This window comes from Staurois parvus, unplaced genomic scaffold (assembly GCF_062004578.1).
Source record: "Staurois parvus isolate SC_StPar_1 unplaced genomic scaffold, SC_StPar_1.0 ptg000299l, whole genome shotgun sequence".
NCBI classification, from domain to species: domain Eukaryota; kingdom Metazoa; phylum Chordata; class Amphibia; order Anura; family Ranidae; genus Staurois; species Staurois parvus.
Window position 1 is genome coordinate 303,822 of NW_028318095.1, and position 20,702 is coordinate 324,523.

At 41.6% G+C, this 20,702-nt stretch overlaps 1 protein-coding gene across 2 annotated transcripts in view; it reads right to left on the reverse strand.

Annotated features, from left to right (window-relative positions):
• LOC149457866 (ATP-binding cassette sub-family C member 1-like) overlaps nt 1-20,702 on the reverse strand; it is a 91,845-nt gene that overhangs the window by 58,290 nt on the left and 12,853 nt on the right. For both annotated transcript variants that reach the window (XM_089682893.1, XM_089682891.1), the window contains exons 2-5: nt 14,799-14,860; nt 11,389-11,524; nt 7,819-7,946; nt 3,299-3,476 (exon numbers count right to left, since the gene is read on the reverse strand). In XM_089682893.1, the coding sequence (XP_089539019.1) occupies nt 3,299-3,476; nt 7,819-7,946; nt 11,389-11,524; nt 14,799-14,860 (504 nt within the window). The remainder of the gene's footprint in view (nt 1-3,298; nt 3,477-7,818; nt 7,947-11,388; nt 11,525-14,798; nt 14,861-20,702) is intronic.

The window sequence follows — 20,702 nt, forward strand, 5'->3', positions numbered from 1 at the left end:
GGTATTTACAGGATTACTCAATACAGCTGGGCAAAAAGAAATGGCCATGCACCAAGTACAATATATCATTGAAGACCAGATCAGGAATCATTTTTATTATTTTTTTACTAATCTGAATGCAGTCAATTCAATTTAGTTGTTACAGGTTGCTATATTTTGAACTGTTTTTAATAAAGCTGAACTCCAAGAATGATTATTTTTGGCATACTTACATTGCTCTAGCTTGGCTCGATATACACTCACTGGCCACTTTATTAGGTACACCTGTTCAATTGCTTGCTAACACAAATAGCTAATCAGCCAATCACATGGCAACAATTCAATGTATTTAGGCATGTAGACGTGGTGAAGACAACTTACTGAAGTTCAAACCAAGCATTAGAATGGGGAAGAAAGGGGATTTAAGTGACTTTGAACATGGCATGGTTGTTAGTGCCAGACAAGCTGGTCTGAGTATTTCAAAAACTGCTGATCTACTGGGATTTTCACGCACAACCATCTCTAGGGTTTACAGAGAATGGTCGGTAAAAAAGAAAATATCTAATTGTGTGGACGAAAATGCCTTGTTGATGTCAGAGGACAATGGGCAGACTGGTTGTTGCATTATTCAGATGGTAGGGTCAGAATTTGGCATAAACATGAAAGCATGGATCCATCCTGCCTTGTATCAATGGTTCAGGCTGGTGGTAGTGTAATGGTGTGGGGGATGTTTTCTTGGAACTAGCAAGGTGTACCAAATAAAGTGGCCGGTGAGTGTAAGTCCATATCAGATATCTGGAGGGCTGCAAGTCACTGTAGTCTGAGCTACATACAGTGATAGTTATGGTCTTTTGGGTTCTATGTGAGTGGGTTCACTTTGCACACTGACCATGATTGCTAGGCACCTCCACCATTCTTAGAAAGTTTTTTTAAATTAATATAAGCAGTTTTCAGATGAAGTGGAGCTCATGATGTTACCCTTTCTCATCTCTACCTCGACCAGAGAAGCCTTTGTATTTTTTTACCTTAAAACACACACACACGGCGTTCTGTGAATTACAAAGGTTCAGAGCCCTCTAGGCCTTGTGGTCAAATACAATACAAAGACTTTTCTGATTGAAGTGGAAAAGAGAAAGAGTGCTATCACAAGCTCCAATTCATCAAATCAGAGAACTCCTTGCATTAATTGAAAAAAAAAAAAAAACAAAAAACATTATATGACTTACGGAGGTGCTGAGCAAGCGACCCAGAAGATCACTACTCTCACTGTATACAGCATGGACTACAGCAGTTCAGCTTGAAATGAACCCACCTGTACATCGGTTGAAACTGGTTCCAGGTATAAAACCCTTGGAGGAAGGAGGCACCTTCAGACCCCTCCACATGATACTGAACACTCTGGTCCTGGTCTTTTCTCTGTCTTTCTCATTACACCCACCCAAAATTTATGATATAAAGCCTCGACCTTTTTCTTAAATCTTGGGTAAATTTAAAGCCATTGTCTATTTTACCATCAGTGTCCCATTCAAGAGATTTCCCTTAACATCCTGTCCTGTAGATGGAACAGGGAACAAAAGGAAATAAACAGTTTTCATTAGAACACATGTCCCCACTGGAAAATTTCTCCTCTATTGCTGTTGTAGTGACAACACATGATGTGAAACTTTCATTCTTAGTGGCAATGGTCACCCAAACAAATAAAGAGGATGAATCTATCCCCCCAACCCCATTCTTCCCTTCCTCTCCTCCCCACACATAATCCCCCACTACTACCCATAGTAGTCTGAACCTGACAACTGGTACCTCTTCAACACCCTCTAAAATTAAATCAATGGTAATCCAGCTGTTCACTTCTTAAAGCAAAAGTAAACTTTTAGTAAAAAAAAAATAAAAAGATAATAATAATAATAAGAAGAAAAAACCTTCCCTTTACAAGGTAATGTCATAATGTGCTAGTATGCATCACATACTAGTATAATATGAGAGACTTACCTTAAACAAAGCTGTCCAGTGGTGTGCCATCACTGCTGACAGGACTGCCATCCTTACCAGGTCTTCCTTCCGGGTTTGCGGGCTCTGGCTGTTTCAGTGGCTGAACCGCAATGATGTAATTCCCGCTCATGTGCACGGGAACCAGGGCCGCGGCACAGAGCTCTGAACAGCCTTCCTTCAGAGTGCAGCGTCCATGCATCTGTGACATCGCTGGCTGCAGTAGTGAATAACTCCTAAACGGTGCACATTTAGGAGACATTCCTTGTACCTACAGATAAGTGTTATTATAAGCCTACTTGTAGGTAAGTGAGCATGCAGTGTTTACTACCGCTTTAATATCTACCATCAACTCAGCCTATCCTGTTGATCCAGATATGGTTAACCCTTTTGACATAGGTCACCCTGGATTGTATGTCTTTTGACTATTACCAACTTTGTTACCCTATAGTCTTATACCTCAAGTGTTTGGACTACTTTGTACGTACTCAGTTTGTCCTCTTATATATATATATATATATATATATATATATATATATATATATATATATTATGTATACTTAAAGTTTAATTCTATGTTACATGTTCTTAAAAAATTACCATAAAAGATTAAACAAGAAAAAAGAAAAATAAGAGGATGAATCTACTTTTTGGGTACACAGACAACAACAACAAAAAAAAACCTGACAGAGGTTGTCACTCCTCATTCATCTAAAATAAAAAGGTTTTGCCTTTGGATATACTTCAAGCAAACCTTTTCCAATTGTTCACTGACCAAGTTTATGTGTTTGCAATCAGCAGAGAGAATATTGGATGAAGAGTATTTAGTACCTGCTATCGGCCATACTGGAAATACTGCACCTATGACAAGAATGCAAATGAATAGCTGTGCGCAGGCTCACTTGGGTAACCGCCAGTTGCTCCTGAAATGGTGTTTACTTTTACATGCACGTACAGTTTTTCTGTATGTGCATATGTGCCTAAAAGCCAATACAGAAGAAATCAGCATTTACCAAAGCACTGCTGCCTGCCTGGCTGCCTACACACCAGCATACAGGTGTTGCTGTATGTCAGTGTGCATGAGGCCTTTAGGTGCAAGAACTCTTTGTGGAAGTTGAAGCTCCCACTGGTTGCCAGGGAGCATTTTAACAAGCCCACTGGATGTATCATAAGCCAATTCATCTGCTTGTCTATGGCTGAAGATACCTCTTGTATTGAAGGGTCTGTAGGTTTATACAGGAGGGTGAAAATGAGGAATGGAAAATTTTCCACAAACGTTTTGTTCAGTACTCCTGTATCTGTAGGCATTTCCATGTGTTTGCATTTTTACCTTTTTATAGATCATTCCAATAAGACACGTTTTACATTTCACTGCAGTCAGCATGTTGTAACGTTGATAAAGTTGTAAGATTAAAGTTTGCAGAATTGTAACAATGAGAAGAGAAACGGCAAACATATAGCCAGTCCTGGGATCTCCTGACTGCTGCTCGAAGAAAGTTATCATCTGCCTGTAAAAGAAAAGACAATAAATATTTAGCAGCTTGAGGACTCCAGACAGAAGGTGATGGGGGAGCCTGGAAAACGCAAAGGAGAGTGGGACTCCTGGGCAATGCAAGGAAGAGTGGGGCACCTGGGCAATGCAATAAAGAAGAGAGCTCCTGGACAATGAAAGAAAGAGTGGGACTCTTGGACAATGAAAGAAAGAGTGGGGCTCTTGGACAATGAAAGAAAGAGTGGGGCTCTTGGACAATGAAAGAAAGAGTGGGGCTCTTGGACAATACAAGAAAGAGTGGGGCTCTTGGACAATGCAAGAAAGAGTGGGGCTCTTGGACAATGCAAGAAAGAGTGGGGCTCTTGGACAATGCAAGAAAGAGTGGGGCTCTTGGACAATGCAAGAAAGAGTGGGGCTCTTGGACAATGCAAGAAAGAGTGGGGCTCTTGGACAATGCAAGAAAGAGTGGGGCTCTTGGACAATGCAAGAAAGAGTGGGGCTCTTGGACAATGCAAGAAAGAGTGGGGCACTTGGACAATGCAAGAAAGAGTGGGGCTCTTGGACAATGCAAGAAAGAGTGGGGCTCTTGGACAATGCAAGAAAGAGTGGGGCTCTTGGACAATGCAAGAAAGAGTGGGGCTCTTGGACAATGCAAGAAAGAGTGCGGCTCTTGGACAATGCAAGAAAGAGTGCGGCTCTTGGACAATGCAAGAAAGAGTGCGGCTCTTGGACAATGCAAGAAAGAGTGCGGCTCTTGGACAATGCAAGAAAGAGTGCGGCTCTTGGACAATGCAAGAAAGAGTGCGGCTCTTGGACAATGCAAGAAAGAGTGCGGCTCTTGGACAATGCAAGAAAGAGTGGGGCTCTTGGACAATGCAAGAAAGAGTGCGGCTCTTGGGCAATGCAAGAAAGAGTGCGGCTCTTGGGCAATGCAAGAAAGAGTGCGGCTCTTGGGCAATGCAAGAAAGAGTGCGGCTCTTGGGCAATGCAAGAAAGAGTGCGGCTCTTGGGCAATGCAAGAAAGAGTGCGGCTCTTGGGCAATGCAAGAAAGAGTGCGGCTCTTGGGCAATGCAAGAAAGAGTGCGGCTCTTGGGCAATGCAAGAAAGAGTGCGGCTCTTGGGCAATGCAAGAAAGAGTGCGGCTCTTGGGCAATGCAAGAAAGAGTGCGGCTCTTGGGCAATGCAAGAAAGAGTGCGGCTCTTGGACAATGCAAGAAAGAGTGCGGCTCTTGGACAATGCAAGAAAGAGTGCGGCTCTTGGACAATGCAAGAAAGAGTGCGGCTCTTGGACAATGCAAGAAAGAGTGCGGCTCTTGGGCAATGCAAGGAAGAGTGGGGCTCCTGGGCAATGCAAGGAAGAGTGGGGCTCCTGGGCAATGCAAGGAAGAGTGGGGCTCCTGGGCAATGCAAGGAAGAGTGGGGCTCCTGGGCAATGCAAGGAAGAGTGGGGCTCCTGGGCAATGCAAGGAAGAGTGGGGCTCCTGGGCAATGCAAGGAAGAGTGGGGCTCCTGGGCAATGCAAGGAAGAGTGGGGCTCCTGGGCAATGCAAGGAATAGTGGGGCTCCTGGGCAATGCAAGGAAGAGTGGGGCTCCTGGGCAATGCAAGAAAGAGTGGGGCTCCTGGGCAATGCAAGGAATAGTGGGGCTCCTGGGCAATGCAAGGAAGAGTGGGGCTCCTGGGCAATGCAAGAAAGAGTGGGGCTCCTGGGCAATGCATGGAAGAGTGGGGCTCCTGAGCCTTAGTAGCGTTTAGGATGGCCATACAGTATACAATTTTCCTATTCAATTTCCTTTAGATTTACCTTCAACTATGTAGTGCAAAGGCCTGCCTGAGTGCATAAAAATTTAAAGTGTTTAAATGGTTTTGGTAAATCTAAAGGAAAATTGTACAAGAAAATTGTATAATGTATGGCCAGGCCTTAGTGCTTCTGTATTCCTCTCCCAGTCTGGGTGCTGCTGTGCAAGGGATTGCAAAGGTCTAATATTGGGAAAAATTCAGTTACTTACACTAGTTAATTTTAAAAATAAAAATCTATTAATGAATAATGTAGAACACAAAACAGCATATTTTTAAATCAGTTCCTTTTGTCTGAAATATGTAGTCTTCATGCAAAGTCCTTAACAAGGACGGATTTTCTGTAAATCTAAAGTTTTGCTACTTGGCATTCCTGTCTATTACAAAATTGAGGTGAAAATCTAATTTTGGCTTTGAGCAGATAGCTCATTTAATGACTGTTGGGTCCCGGTTTTTGTATTTTTTTATTGCTCCATTTTTTATTCATTAAAATTCTATTATTTGAACTGTAACTTGTGGCCCAGAGGGGAAGAAATGCTGACTCATTATATTCATTAAAATCCTATACTGTATGTGAACTGCAAGTCACCCTGGGGGAAGATATGCTGACTGTATGGCTTATTATGCTTATTGACCAATTCAAGAAAGCTGTCTAGAGACTATTCCCTTAAGCACAGATATGCTAGAAAAAAAACATTTCAGCAAAAGACTTCTACAATTATCCTAAAATATTTATAGAATAAAGATGGGCTACTTACTTCTACAATGATGATGTGTGTATAAATTATTTATATCGGGGGCTTATTTATAAGGGGCATTCACACCTGCAAAGGCACCTTGCCTGGCATTGTATGTGAGAACCCCAGCAGGGGTTCCTGCGATTAGCTGTGAGAGGCAGCCCCATTGAATGCAATGGGAGGCTGCTGGCTCCTGCATGTAATTGCACCCACTTGCATGGAATCTCTCATGCAGCAATTATATGAGAGTGATCAGCCCTGAATGCTGGCAATCTGCCTGGGGCTATAACTCGCAGCTAATTGGAGAACTCCACTCAACATTTTTTTTTTTACTATGCAGTGGGGCCGTGCCCCCACTGCATGATTCAGCTGCTCGTTTTTTCTAGGGGTGAGCAAAAGCTCATAATTTACCTGCCCCTCTGATCCTCCAGAAAACCGCGCTCACCCACATTTTAGCGGTGGACTGTTCCTGTCTATGGAACATGCTGACGTCAGGAACAGTCCATTTTGCCAGACTGATGGACCACGGGGGGGGGGGGGGGGGTTCGGGGAAGGAGCTGAAGGGACAGGGGGAGGTGTGGGGAGGATTGGCGGGTGAGGTGAGTATATCTCCGCTGTTCTCTCCCATTGATCAAAACAAGCAGTTAACCTGTGCAGTACAGGCATAGCCCAACACAGGCCAGGAATTCGGCTTGAAGTAAAAACTGTAGAGTTAAACACTCTACTCATGCTCATGCACATGCAAAACTTCCTTGTTCAGGAAATACATCATACCCACATGCACAGCTAGTCCAAAAGAGAGTGGCACTCATGGGTCTTAAGAGGTGAACAAGTAGTGAAGATTTTAATTCGTTTTGACGAGGCATAAGCTTGTCTTTCTTGTGACCTGCATGGGTAAATGCTGATGCAAAAGAGTAGAGTGTTTACACTAGTACAAGTGCATACTGCCATGTACTTCTGTGGCTGGCTCTACATGCCACTTGTGGTTTCCTGGGTGTGGGAAAATGCCATAATTTTCCACTAGAGAACATTTGCACTTGCAAATATCCGTGTACATAAGCTCCTTGAAAATGACCTTTAGAATGACATGTTAAAGATTATACTAGAAATTACTGACTGAGTTTCCATATACTTTAAAGGATAAGTTCACCTTTTAACTGAAAACAATAAAAGTACATTTTTATTTCATGTGCATTTATTATTTTTGGTCGCAGGAGCCTGGAAACCATTGCACCAGAGATCAGCAGATCGCTGTTGCCATGCAGGTCTCCTGCAGATCTGCAGATGCCCATACAAGCAAGCAGATATACTGACAGGAAGAATCAATGAACTACCACAGTGCTGCACAGCGCCATCGTAATTCATTGAGAACTAGAAGCCGCCAGATGATAAGGCTGTTGGGACTTGTAGTTTCTCATTCACAGAGGACTGTGAATGAGTGACACAGCCAGGTGGGCGGAGCCCCACACAGCCACTTTTTTTTTTTTTATTTGACAGCTAGAGAGGGAGGGAGACGATCCCCCACTAGCTGTTAAAGCAGGGGAGCGGGGGCCGGTGTATTCACATTACATGTTACACCCTAAATATGAGTGTAACATGTAACATGTTTTGAAAGGTGAACTTATCTTTTAGAATACTTTTTTTTTTTTTTGCAGTGAACAGTGTGCCTGTAGAGATGCATAGCTGTATTTAGCCACCCAGTGCATCTACTATAACAAGTTTAACATTTCTGTAATTTTAGCTGCACTTCAAGACACGCCAAGAATTGAATTAATGGTTAATTGAAAAAAAAAATCATTTTGGTTTTATGAAAATCTCACTCACTTTAAAATCTGGGGGCTGGTGAAGGCCAAGAGATCTGCCACAACTTTCATCAGAGCCACATAGATCAGAGAATATTTGAAGGTGCTCCATAATGCTCTCAGCAATGATGGCTTTCTGGAACTGGAACCCTAGAAAAATGGGACAATGTAGACACTAATTCAGTTACAACAAAATTAAATATCTGAATAAAGTGAGAAGAAACATCTTAAAAAATAAATAAATATTTTTATATATATATATATATATATATATATATATATATATATATATATATATATATATATATATATACACACACACACACACACACACACACATATATATATATATATATATATATATATATATATATACACACACACACACACATATATATATATATATATATATATATATATATATATGTATATATATATATATATATATACACATATATATATATATACACATATATATATATATTTTAGCAAATTTTATACTTCATAAACATACACAATAGTTTTCCTTATTTGGCAATATTTTGTTGCCCATGCATTTTATTTTGATGTGATAATTAAAATAAATATATCAAATAAAAGGCAAGAAGTAAAAAAAAGAGAAAAGAGTAAAGAACTGCCTGTAAACACAGTTCTTTACTAAATCGTATGAATGGAATGTTAGTTTTACAAATTATTATGTCATTTACAATAATAGAAATGAAGCTCTGAGTTAAATAAGTATTTAACTCCACCCCTATTTACTTTCAAGATGCAATGGGGTTGATTTACTAAAGGCAAATAGACGTTGCACTCTGCAAGTACAGTTGCTCCAGAGCTTAGTAAATGTGGTGAAGATTCCCGTTGTAAAGAATACCCAATAACATGCAAGGAAAGTTAAAAAAAGAAATGCATTTTTGTTTGCACATGATTAGATGATGAGCTTCCCCTCATTTACTAAGCTCTGGAGCAACTTGACTTGCAAAGTGCACAGTCTATTTGCCTTTAGTGAATCAACCACTTTTAGTCTACTGATAATTCAACCATAGTTAAAGACTAAGATCACCTTTCTAACATGTTACATGGTCCATCTGTATTTAGGGTGGAATATGTAACATGTTCCAGCTACTCTCCCCAGATCCCTCTCCCTGTGACAGCAGGCAGGGGGATCTTCTCCCCGCACCGGCAGTCACTATTTAAAAACACCACGGCAGCGGCGGACTGACCATTTGGGAACTTGAGCACTGCCCGAGGGCCCGGGGTCAGAAGGGGGCCCCATGAGATGCCCCTGGTACCTGTCATAGGCTTTTTTGGGTGTGGTTTGAGTTCAGGCAAGGACCGAGGGGCCCCATGATCCCCTATTGCCCGGGGGCCTCATGAGTTGTCAGTCCGCCCCTGCACCACGGCTGTTCAGGGTTTCATCCACAAAGCTGCGTCATTCAGTCACAAATTTCAGAATGAATGAACTACAAGTACTGTCATATATTGTGGCCGATGGCTTGTAGTTCTCAATGAACTACAAGGGTGCTGGTGAATGCTCTTGTAGTTCATTGATTCTTCTTGCCTGTACTGAGAATCTGAAGGAGCCTGGAATTGTATCCTCAATCTGCTGATCAAAAGGTGCAATGCTTTACAGGCTCCACTGTAAAAAAAATAATATATGCACAATTTTTTACCTGCAAAAAAGAGGTGCATTTATTACTTTTCTCATTAAAGGTGAACGTATCCTTTAAAGGACCAGTGTACTTTTAGTACATTTACCCTTTTTAAAGCTCAACTAAGGCTAAGTTCACCTTTGGCAACATGTTACTTATTACACCTGTATTTAGCACCTGCCCACTAGGAACACCAACACCCAGTTCAAGGCGTACAGACCTCAGTGCCTTTGTGAACTGTGAACCTGTCCCCAAACCAACAAGCTATAATAAATGTACATGTGTTGTGTAGCAGTGTTATGGAAGGAGGTGTTACGGCCAGGGCTGTATTGATAGCATCATGGGCCCCTAACATGTACTGGGGCCCCTAATAGCTTGCCCCATTTGCACACCTACTCTCAAGAATTAAAATATAAATAGCTAATAGAATTAAACATATTTTTAATTGTACTTTCAGTAAAATCGATTTAAACAATAAAGAAAATGCCATATATCAAAGACGAATCAACACGAAGAGCAAAGTATGGAGGGAAGCAGAACGGTACAATAACTGGGATCAGGAGGATACAGTACAGGTTTTCGGAAGCTGCCTTGGCTAGGCAGCTTAATAAAAAGCACAACTGTCCCAGCAAAACCAGTATGATGTAATGCAAGATTATCATGGGGCCCCCAGGCACCTGGGACTCCTGGGCAGTGCCCAGGGTTGGCCATGTATTAAGACAACCCTGGTTACAGCCATCTAAGGGAAGCATGCGCCTATTAAAGACATAGGATTCCTGAATTATTGTGCAATTTGTTCAGTTATTTTATGTAAAAACAAATATTAAAAAACCTGCTCAATGTGAAATCCCCACCCCCAATCACATGATATCACTATAATGCAGTTAAACACTTTAGACACATACACTATATTGCCAAAAGTATTGTGATGCCTTTACACACACATGAACTTTAATGCCATCCCAGTCTTAGTCCGTAGGGTTCACTATTGAGTTGGACCACCATTTGCAGCTATAACAGCTTCAATTCTTCTGGGAAGGCTGTCGACAAGGTTTAGGAGTGTGTCTATGGGAATGTTTGACCATTCTTCCAGAAGTGCATTGATGGGGTCAGGCACTGATATCAGACAAGAAGGCCTTTCCTGCGGTCTCAGCTCTAATTCATCCCAAAGGTGTTCTATTGGGTTGAGGTCAGAACTTTGATACTCAGGACTCAAATCCTTCTGATTCGAATCTTTCCGATTCAAAAATATATATAATATATATTAATCTTCCTGGAAAAACTGCAACATTTTTCAAATCAACCTGGACCAAATGAATATAGGTAATTAATAAGAGCGGAGACTGTGAGCCAGGCCTTCTCATCCGACATCAGTGTCTGACCTCACAAATGCGCTTCTGAAAGAATGGTCAAACATTCCCACAGACACACTTTTAAACCTTGTGAACAGTCTTCTCAGAAGAGTTGAAGCTGTTATAGCTGCAAAGGGTGGGCCAACTCAATATTGAACCTTACGGACTAAGACTGGGATGCCATTAAAGTTCATGTGCGTGTAAAGGCAGGCGTCCCAATAGTTTTGGCAATATAGTGTATTTTTAATAAACACCACTATTCAAATGAATGACTCTTCACTTCCTCTGCAACCTGAAAAACTGTACTATCGTGCAGAATTTAGAATGGAGTGCAATATAAACTGTGCCTACTGTGATTTACAAAACAAAAGGTTTGCACTCTACCAATATATAACTTTATTATCAGTATCAGCTATACACATTTCACAACTAGTTCCCAACCTGATGAACTAGGAGGACAGTGGACTTGTTCTTCAATAACCAGTAACTAACTGTACTAGAAGGACAGAGTGGCAGTGTAGTCATCATGTCATGTATATGGTGAGTATATGTTAACTTCAGATATGCAGAATTCCTTTTTTTTTTTACCTTTTTGTCTTGTGACACTATTTCTTTCCTCCAGTTTTTTTCAAACGAGGGATAAATCACATATGACGAATCAGCTTCATTTAGCTCAATCAGATCTTCTCTTTCCAGTGGTTTCCTATAACCAAGTGCTATGATCCTATTAAAATAGAAAAAAAAGAATTAATAAATTGATATTATTTAGGGAACCAAAAACACATGTAATAATGCTGATAAAACAGCAATGCTGATGTGCATAGTGCGGTAACATAAATCAATTAATTATTATTATCATACGGGAATTATATAGCGCCAACTGTTTGCACAGCACTTCATAACAAGAGAGCACACAGTACAGTTACAATACAATTTAATACATAAGGAACCAGAGGGCCCTGCTCATTGGAACTTACAATCTAGGAGGGAGGGTCAAGTGATACAAAAGGTATTAGCTGTGGGGGATGAGCTGATAGAGGAAATAAAACTCCAGTTGTTAGGTGGGGACAGGATAGGCTTCTCTGAAGAGAAGGGTTTTCAGGGATCATTAAAGAGCAAACAGAGTAGGAGATAGTCGAACAGATTGGGGTAGGGAGTTCCGCAGGATAGCGGAGGCTCAGAAAAGGTTTAGGAGGCAAGCATGGCACTTCCTGCCAGGAGGTGACGAGGGAGCTAGAGAGCAGGAGGTCTTGGGAGGAACAAGGAGAATGATTTGGTTGGGATTGAGAGACTAGGCTAATGATGTAGCTGGGGTTGTGAATAGTTTTGTAAGTTGTTGTTAGTATTTTGAACTTAATTCATAGGGTGAGCGGTAACAAATGGAGGAATTGGCAGAGAGGAGTAGCAGACCCTGAACATTTGGTAAAGTGGATGAGCCTGACAGCAGTATTTATGATGGACTGAAGGGGGAATAGCCTAAGTAAAGGTAAGCCAATGAGGAGAGAGCTGCAGTAGTCGAGAGATGACCAGAGAGTAAGCTAGGAGCTTTGGGGTGTCATTGGTTAGAACGGGGTGTATTTTGGAGATGTGTTGGAGATTGAGGCGGCATGATTTGGACAGTGATTGGATGTGGGGCCGAAAGGATAGTTCAGAATCCAGGGTTACCCCTAGCACCCTGGCATGCAGGGACGGGCAAACGGTTGTGCCATTGATCTTGACAGAGGAATCAGAGGAAGAGGCACATGCGGGAGGAAAAATGATGGGCTCAGTTTTGGATAGACTGGGTTTGTGAAAGTGGTGTGACATCCAGACTGATAAGTCTGTAATAAATTAGTGACACATGAGGAAACTGAAGGAGTGAGCTGAGAGGTTGAGAGATACATTTGGGTGTCATCAGCTATTATATTTGAATGAAAGGGTCATTTTGTCAGTTAGCAGGACAAATAAAGAGAAATCTAATAGTTTTCATATTTCTTTTTAAGTCTACAATGTATAAGCTGACATTTTAGATTTCCTTTTATGAATGTGTATGATGTGATATTTTACAAGTCAATACTGCCAATGTGTTCGCAAAATATTCTGGGCTTTCTAGTTAGAAAGCCCAGCAATGCATTTAGGCCCTTAGACAGACTGTGTTAATCCATCAAATAAAATACTGTCCCCCCTTTCAGACATATGAAGGGATTTACTAAAACTGGTGAACACAGACTCAGAATGTTCAGTAATAATTTTTTTTTTGCATCTTTTTTCAATCCTGAAACTTTGCAAATGCATATTTACCACTTGAAGTCAGCAGGTGGCATACATGACTTAGTGAGCAGAAGTTGAGGTAGACAGAGGACTCGATGGGGGTGAGGGGATTTACTAAAACCCGAACACACAGAATCTGGATCAGCTGTGCAGAGTAACCAATCAGCTTCTAACTTCAACTTGTTCAATTAAACTAACTTCAACTTGTTCAATTAAACTTTGTCAATTTAAACCTAGAAGCTGATTGGTTACTCTACACAACTGAACCAGCTTTTGTGTTTTCCAGTTTTAGTAAATCCCCTCCCCCCATGGAGTCCTCTGTCTACCACAACTGCTGCTCACTGAGTCTTGCATGCCACCTGCTGACTGCAAGTGGTAAATAAGCATTTGCAATGTTTCAGGATTAAAAAAAGATGCAAAAAAAATTATTACTGAACATTCCGAGTCTGAGTTCACCAGTTTTAGTAAATCCCTTCATATGTCTCAAAGTGGGACAATATTTTATCTGGTGGATTAACAGTCTGTCTAAGGGCCTAAATGTATTGCTGGGCTTTCTACTTTTCTATTGCAAACACATTGGCAGTATTGACTTGTAAAATATCATGTCATACACATTCATAAAAGGAAATATAAAATGTCAACTTACACGTTGCAGACTACAAAAAAAATCCACTACTGATTCACTTTAAGTTCAGTATGATTTTTCATGCATGCAATAAAAAACAGGGAAAATTATAATTTTTTAAAATTCTGTAATTTCTCCCATTGCAGCTACATATAAATGGCACAGACCCAACTTTTTGCAAAAAGATGATGTTTACTGTAATGTAGTGGCTTGTTAAGCCCAAAAGCAAATATCTGTTTCTGTTTAGAAGTTTTGTTTTTGTTCAATGTTACATGACCACAGATGCAGGAACAATAGGATTGTTCGTGTAAATCATTAAATTAACATTAGGATGTTAGTTGTATGGCATTAGGAATTAGTGTTAAGAGCTCACACAATAAGAGAACAGATGTCATTCAGAACATACAAGGTATTAGTTGGGACCCGAGGCTAAATGAGGAGGAGGGTTATTGTAGATTTTATTTATCTTAAGTAAAGATTTTTTGTCTAGATTTTTTTTGATGTGTCTTAAGTGCGTGTTTTTATGCGTTTTGTGTTTTGGTAGGTTTCTGTTGTCTTGTGGGAGAAACCAGAAAAAACACAGCATAAACACATCAAACAAACAAGCACTGTGTTTTTGATGCATTTACGCTGCATATCCATTGAAGTCTATGGAACTAATAACGCAACCTGCTGCGGAAAAAAAATTCCCTGACCCTTTTCCAAAAAGGCACGGTATAAATCGCAGATATGTGAACGTGACCCATAGGAAACCATGTTAAATGGACTGTAGTGCATTTCTGCAAAACTGAAAATGCACTGGAAAAAGGCATAGGTGTGAACCAGACCTGACATCAAATCCCATTTTAGTAATCCTAGAGAAGAAAACTGCCAGATGTCACCATGGTGCCCCCAACAGGCAGACACATTGCAGGAACTTGCTGAGCAACTGCATACTGCCACTATCAGTGATCTTTTACATCTGAGCACCTTGTACCTTTCTTTAATAACGTAACTTTTTGGGGTTTTTTTTGCTGTACTACTAGCATGAGGTACTGCACTGTGAATGATGAATACTCATTGTTCCAAAAATGTTGATCAATGTAGGCCAAGGTATTATTTTCATGATGAAGATTATCCATACCTGCTATACCAGGAATAGGTCACCCTGCTGAGAAAGGAAACTTTGTTTTCCGGATTATCATTCTGTACAGAAAAATAGAAAGATTCAAGTCAATATAAACGATAAATACAGTTTTTTTTATAATTGCTGATGTTTCCACATTGCATACAAAAAGTAAACCTAACACTGAAGAAAGAATAAAACTAGATAATGCGGTTTGTGAAAGCCAACCTTTAAAGCGATTCTAAGACCTAGTTCACACTGGCTTTGAAAGCAGGCTTTGAGGGGCGTTGTTAATGCTCCTCAAACGCCTATGCAAATGATACTATGGGCAACACACTCTGCTTTTCACATTATCAAAACATGAAGCGGTAGTGTCGCAATGCTTCAAAACTGAAGCGTCATGTTGAGTCAAGAGTAGTTTGAAGCCTCCTATTTAAGTCTATGGTGACGCTCCTCACACACACCGGCAGGCATTTGCGAGGCATTTGCGGTGCGGTCACGGAGCGTTAATAACATTACAGTTTTTTTTGGTTTGTGGTGCGGTTTTAACACTTGTCAGATGCTTATAAAATGCATCAAAACTGCACATAAGGCTTTGGGGAGTGTTTTTAACAAGCCGGTCTAAAGCTCATTAATTCCTGTCTAAAGCTATAGGAGCGTTTGGTAAGAGTTAGAAACTTAGTCAAGTGTGAAGAAGCCCTTAAGGTTCTTTTTTTGGAAAATAACAAACCTGTCTATACTTACCTGCTGTGTGTGGTGGTTTTGCACAGAGCAGCCTGGATCCTTCTCTTCCCGGGTCCCCCGCAAGCTTTCCCGGCTCCTCACTCCTGTCGGGTACCCCCCACAGGAAGCAGCTTGCTATGGGGGCACCTGCTGCTCTGTGTGTCCATTCACTCACAGAGCTGTGGCTTGGCCCCACCCCCTCTCTATCCTCATTGGCTGATTGGCTGTGATTGACAGCAGCAGGAGCCAATAGCACCCGCTTGCTGTCCCAGCCAATAAGGAGGCAGAGACCTGGGACACAGCCGAGGCTCTCATTCACATTGCAAGATCGTGATGGGGCTGAGGAAGCTGCTGCACACAGAAGGTTTTTTACTGTACTGCATACAATGCAGGACGGTAAAAAACCCAAAGCCTTTACAACCACTAACCTGCCACTTAGAGCCCATTCACATGACACAGTTCCATGACAAGTCGCACCCCATGAGTACCATTCATATCTGTGCGACCTGAGTTTGCAGCAACTTGAAAGTAGTTCCTGCACTAATTTGGTCTGACTTTCATGCGACTTGAGGGTCATAGACTGCAATGTAAACCCCCCCCCACAAATCGCATGAAAGTCACACTTGATTGATATACATGCAAATTGTGTGCGGCTTTGTAGTTACATAGTTAGTCTGGCTGAAAAAAGACAACAATCCATCCAGTTCAACCATTCAAAAAAGAAGTTATAATCCTATACCCACAGTTGATCCAGAGGAAGGCAAAAAACACCCCCAGCAAATCATAATCCAATTTGCTCCTGCTGGGAAAAAAAAAGTCCTTCCTGATCCCCCGAGAGGCAATCGGATATTCCCTGCATCAACTTTACCTAAGGTTGTAGAACACAAACAATTATCCTTGGTCAAAGCCAAAGTCACACTCATCCATCAAGTAGCACTATGACGTTGCAATGAAAATCACACGTTTTTGAAGTTGCACGAGTGTTAATGGAGCCTTAGTTTCTTTCTTGAGAATCTCAGTAGTCCACGCATCTATCCATCACACAGCAACCAGAACCTTCATAGTCAAGCTCTGGCTTGATCATGGTTTAGGCCTCATGGGCACTGGACATTCTGAAAATTCTCCCAGAAGCCTTCTCTCCTGGCAACAGCGTTTTGGAATAAAAAACACCCGATGAAAGAAAACACATGCCTCTCACAGACCCTGGGCAGAGCCTCCCTCTGACGTTATTGCGCTGTCGGCCATTTTGTGTGCAGGTCATGTGAATGCTTTTAAGTGTTCTACAGCTTGTAAGTAGGGTCCTGTTTGCACAAATAGATACATATTGCACTATGAGAGGCATGTTTTTTCTTTCATGACCTTGTCTGCCACTACACTTTGAGTTTTCATTCAAGTTGGAGTCGGGAAATTCCATGTTTTTGGGCGTGACACGGGAAGCCAGTCAGTGCTCTACATTATAAAGCTGGTTGGGACCCCCTGTAATTAAGGGGTCTCCATGTCTGGTAAGCCTCCATTCATTACTTTGGTGGTGGTGTGCACTTGCAGCATTGTCTACTATAATACCATCGATTGTGGAATTTTCTTCTCATACTTATAGACTATGGTTTATGTCTATATAGACTTTTTGTTATTGTTTTTGAAAATTTTCTACTAACCTTTATGTATATTTGAGGTGAATTTTTTTCACATTGAAATTTGACCTATCCTCAACCTCGATCACTCTTCAGAGGTGTGAGGGTCTTCATCAGGCTCATAGATAATGCATGATATTTTAGGTTAGTTTGACCACATCTAACGGTTTCTTACATGTATTTGTGATTACTGTACTCACTCAGTTTATAAAATCATTTTTTTTTATTTTGATCACCCTTCCGAGGGGTAAGGGTCTTCATAGGGCACATGTATGCACTTATTTTGTTTAACTATTAGGCTACGTTCACAACTAGCCTTGTTTGCAAGCGGCAGACAGGCGTTTGGGAAGCGTTTTTACCGCTTCCCAAACACCTGGGAAAATTCTGCACATTGCAGCACATGGTGCTGTTCACATGGGAGCGTTAGCGTCGCATTGCGTCGCGGCAAAATGGACGCCTCTGGTCGAATCAGGAGGACTTGAAGCCTCCTATTCAAGCGTATGATGCCGTTCCGCAAACGCTCGGCTGGCGTTTGTGGTTGCGGGGCATTTGCAGAGCGGTAACACCATTCCAACTTCATTATAGGCGTTTGTGGGGCATTTTTAATGCTTTGCAACACCTAGCAACCGCCGCTAAACCGCGCATGCGGCGTTTGCGGAGCGTTAAAAAACGCTCCGCAAACGCCGGACCAACTCTTGTCAAACACTATAGGGGCGTTTGACATGAGTTGGAAAAACAATCAAGTGTGAATGAGCCCTTACAGTGTTTTATTTTCAATTTTTCAGAGGTGTGAAGGTTAGTGCTCATAAAGTTTTAAGGGTTCTCCTAGCAGTATCCATTTGAAATATGTTTCATGTATGGTCGCACTGGTGCGATTTCAGGTGTGATTTCAATTCATAAATTGCACTGGTGTGACCAGGCACTAAACAGGCCCTAAGGCCTCAAATTGCATCATGAATGTAAATGTTGGTGTCTTTAACGTGTGATTTGCTGCAGCGCGATTTCTAAAGTAGTTCTTGCATGACTTTTTCTGCAGTTTTGTTGCGATTTCACATATACAGAATATAATGGAAATCGCACAGCAAATCGCAAGAAATTGTTGAAAATCTTCACAAGTAGCAATAAAGTCTTCAAAAACCGCACCTGAAATCACGCTAAAATTGCACACAAATCGCACAATTTTAAATCGCAGTGTGACTGGTGACTTACACCAGAACGTGGTGTGAGAAAGGCGCATTCCGTGCAAGTTTCCCACACCGCAGGTGAACGAGCTGCACTTTCAATTTGAATGCAGGCGCCAGTGTATTGTTAATGGCACCCCAATCTCAGATCCCAAACGTTGTGTGTTTTCGGCACCAGATTTGCATGGAACTGCAGTAAAATGTGGTTTGGTGCAGTGCGCTTTTAAAAGTAGTGTAAGCACAACTTTTTCTGCGGTCCAGTGCATTTTGTAACCCATTTAAATGAATGTGCTGTCAAAATTCACCACACGGGAATTGCATGGAAACATCCTGATGTGAACAGCCCCTATGGGTACGCTCACACTTATGCGGTTTCCCTTTGGCTGCATTTGATTGGGTTGCTGCATACACTGACAATGTAGGGAAAAGGTCCCTGTGCGTTTTCAGAAAACGCAGCCACAGGGAAACCGCATAGTGCAGTGTGGTTCCCAGTGAGGGGAAACCATGATCAAGATGCAGCTTGATCAAGGAGAATTAGGATTAATGGTATCTCTACACACCTCTGTGTGGGAGGCTGCAGCTGCGGGAACAAGTGGGGTTCTGCAGCTGCAACCACCTGCACATGTGTGAACATAGCCTGTTTCATGTGATGCAGATGAACATGTTTGCAACATTTTACTAAAGGTAACATAAACAAGTTAGGGATTTTACCATCTGGTTTAAACAAAAAAGCTCCTTCACATGGAGTGCACTCTGTTCTGATCAGCTCACAGATCCCCTGCTAATCGGAGCAGAGCGGGCAGATTACGGAACCGTGTCCACGTCAATTTTTGCAGACCGGACACGGACTTAGTCTGCTCTGCTTTATGGGCAGCTGAGAGGCTCAGTTTTACATTAGTGCGACTCCACAAGTCGACTTTGATGCAACTTTACAATCTCTGGCACTCAAGTCACATCAAAGTAGTGCAGGAACCTTTTGAAAGTAGCTATGACTTTAACTTACATAGATCAAAACAGGCACCAATTAAAACAATAGGCTGCTACTTGTCATGCAACTTTATGTGTCGAAGGTCACATGACAAGTCGCACAAGTGTGAATGGAGCCTAAACAGACTCTGCTGCCTGTATACACCCAACTACCCTCTGCTCCAATCTGCCTAAACAGAAGTGGACGGATCCTCTTCCTTTTTTTTAGCAGACCACATTGGACCTGGAGGTTTAAATGGACACAAGTAGAAAAGTATGGGGAGGGGGAAAGAGAAGGGAGTGTAGGTAGAGTCAAGAAGCGGGAAGAATGTTCAAGTGCACCTACTAGCCATGACTATGGAGTATGAGGTATGAACACTATATAAAAGTTCAAGTGTTGGTCAGAGTCAGCCAGGTGCTTGATCCACAGCAAAATACGAGATCCACGGTTCCCAGACTATTTAGAATTTGATTATTGTACTTTAAAATCATTTGAGCTTTTCATTAAAATGGTGCTATTATTCTATTATTATTACTATTATTATTGTCATCATCATGTTCTATCCTTAAAGTGGTTGTAAACCCTCACATATACCCAGTGATGTGACTGGCCTCAGGTGATACAAAATGATGAACCAAGTCCTCCTACATAAGTTGTACCTGTTTTTCTGCAATCTTCTCTACATTCGTTTAAAGTGCAGAATTAGTACAGCATGTTTGAGTTGTCAAATGTAGGGGGGTAGAGAGCTGAATTTACACACCACAGAGCTCAGTGAGGAAAGATCTAATAGCTGATTGGAGGCAAACACCTCCCTCCCCACTTCACACAGCACAGAGGAACAGAATTGAGACTGTCAATCAGCTGGAGGTCCCTCCCTGTCACCATTTTTTTCTTGGTGTCAGGATAATTTGTCATAAGTGACTCATATAGATAGCAGATGAATGAAGCAGCAGACAGAAATGGCACTTAGTGCTCTTAATTGAGACAAGTACACATTACAGAGGGATATGTTTTCTTCATACACTATATACCAAAAAAGTATTGGGACGCCTGCCTTTACACGCACATAAACTTTAATGGCATCCCAGTCTTAGTCTGTAGGGTTCAGTATTGAGTTGTCCCTACTTTTGCAGCTCTAACAGCTTCAACTCTTCTGGGAAGGCTGTCCACAAGGTTTAGGAGGGTGTCTATGGGAATGTTTGACCATTCTTCCAGAAGCTAATTTGTGAGGTCAGGCACTGATGTCGGACAAGAACGACTGGCTCGCAGTCTTGGCTCTAATTCATCCCAAAGGGGTTCTTTCGGGTTGAGGTCAGGACTGGCGGGCCAGTCAAGTTCCTCCACCCCAAACTCGCTTATCCATGTCTTTATGGACCTTGCTTTGTGCACTGGTGTGCAGTCATGTTGGAACAGGAAGGGG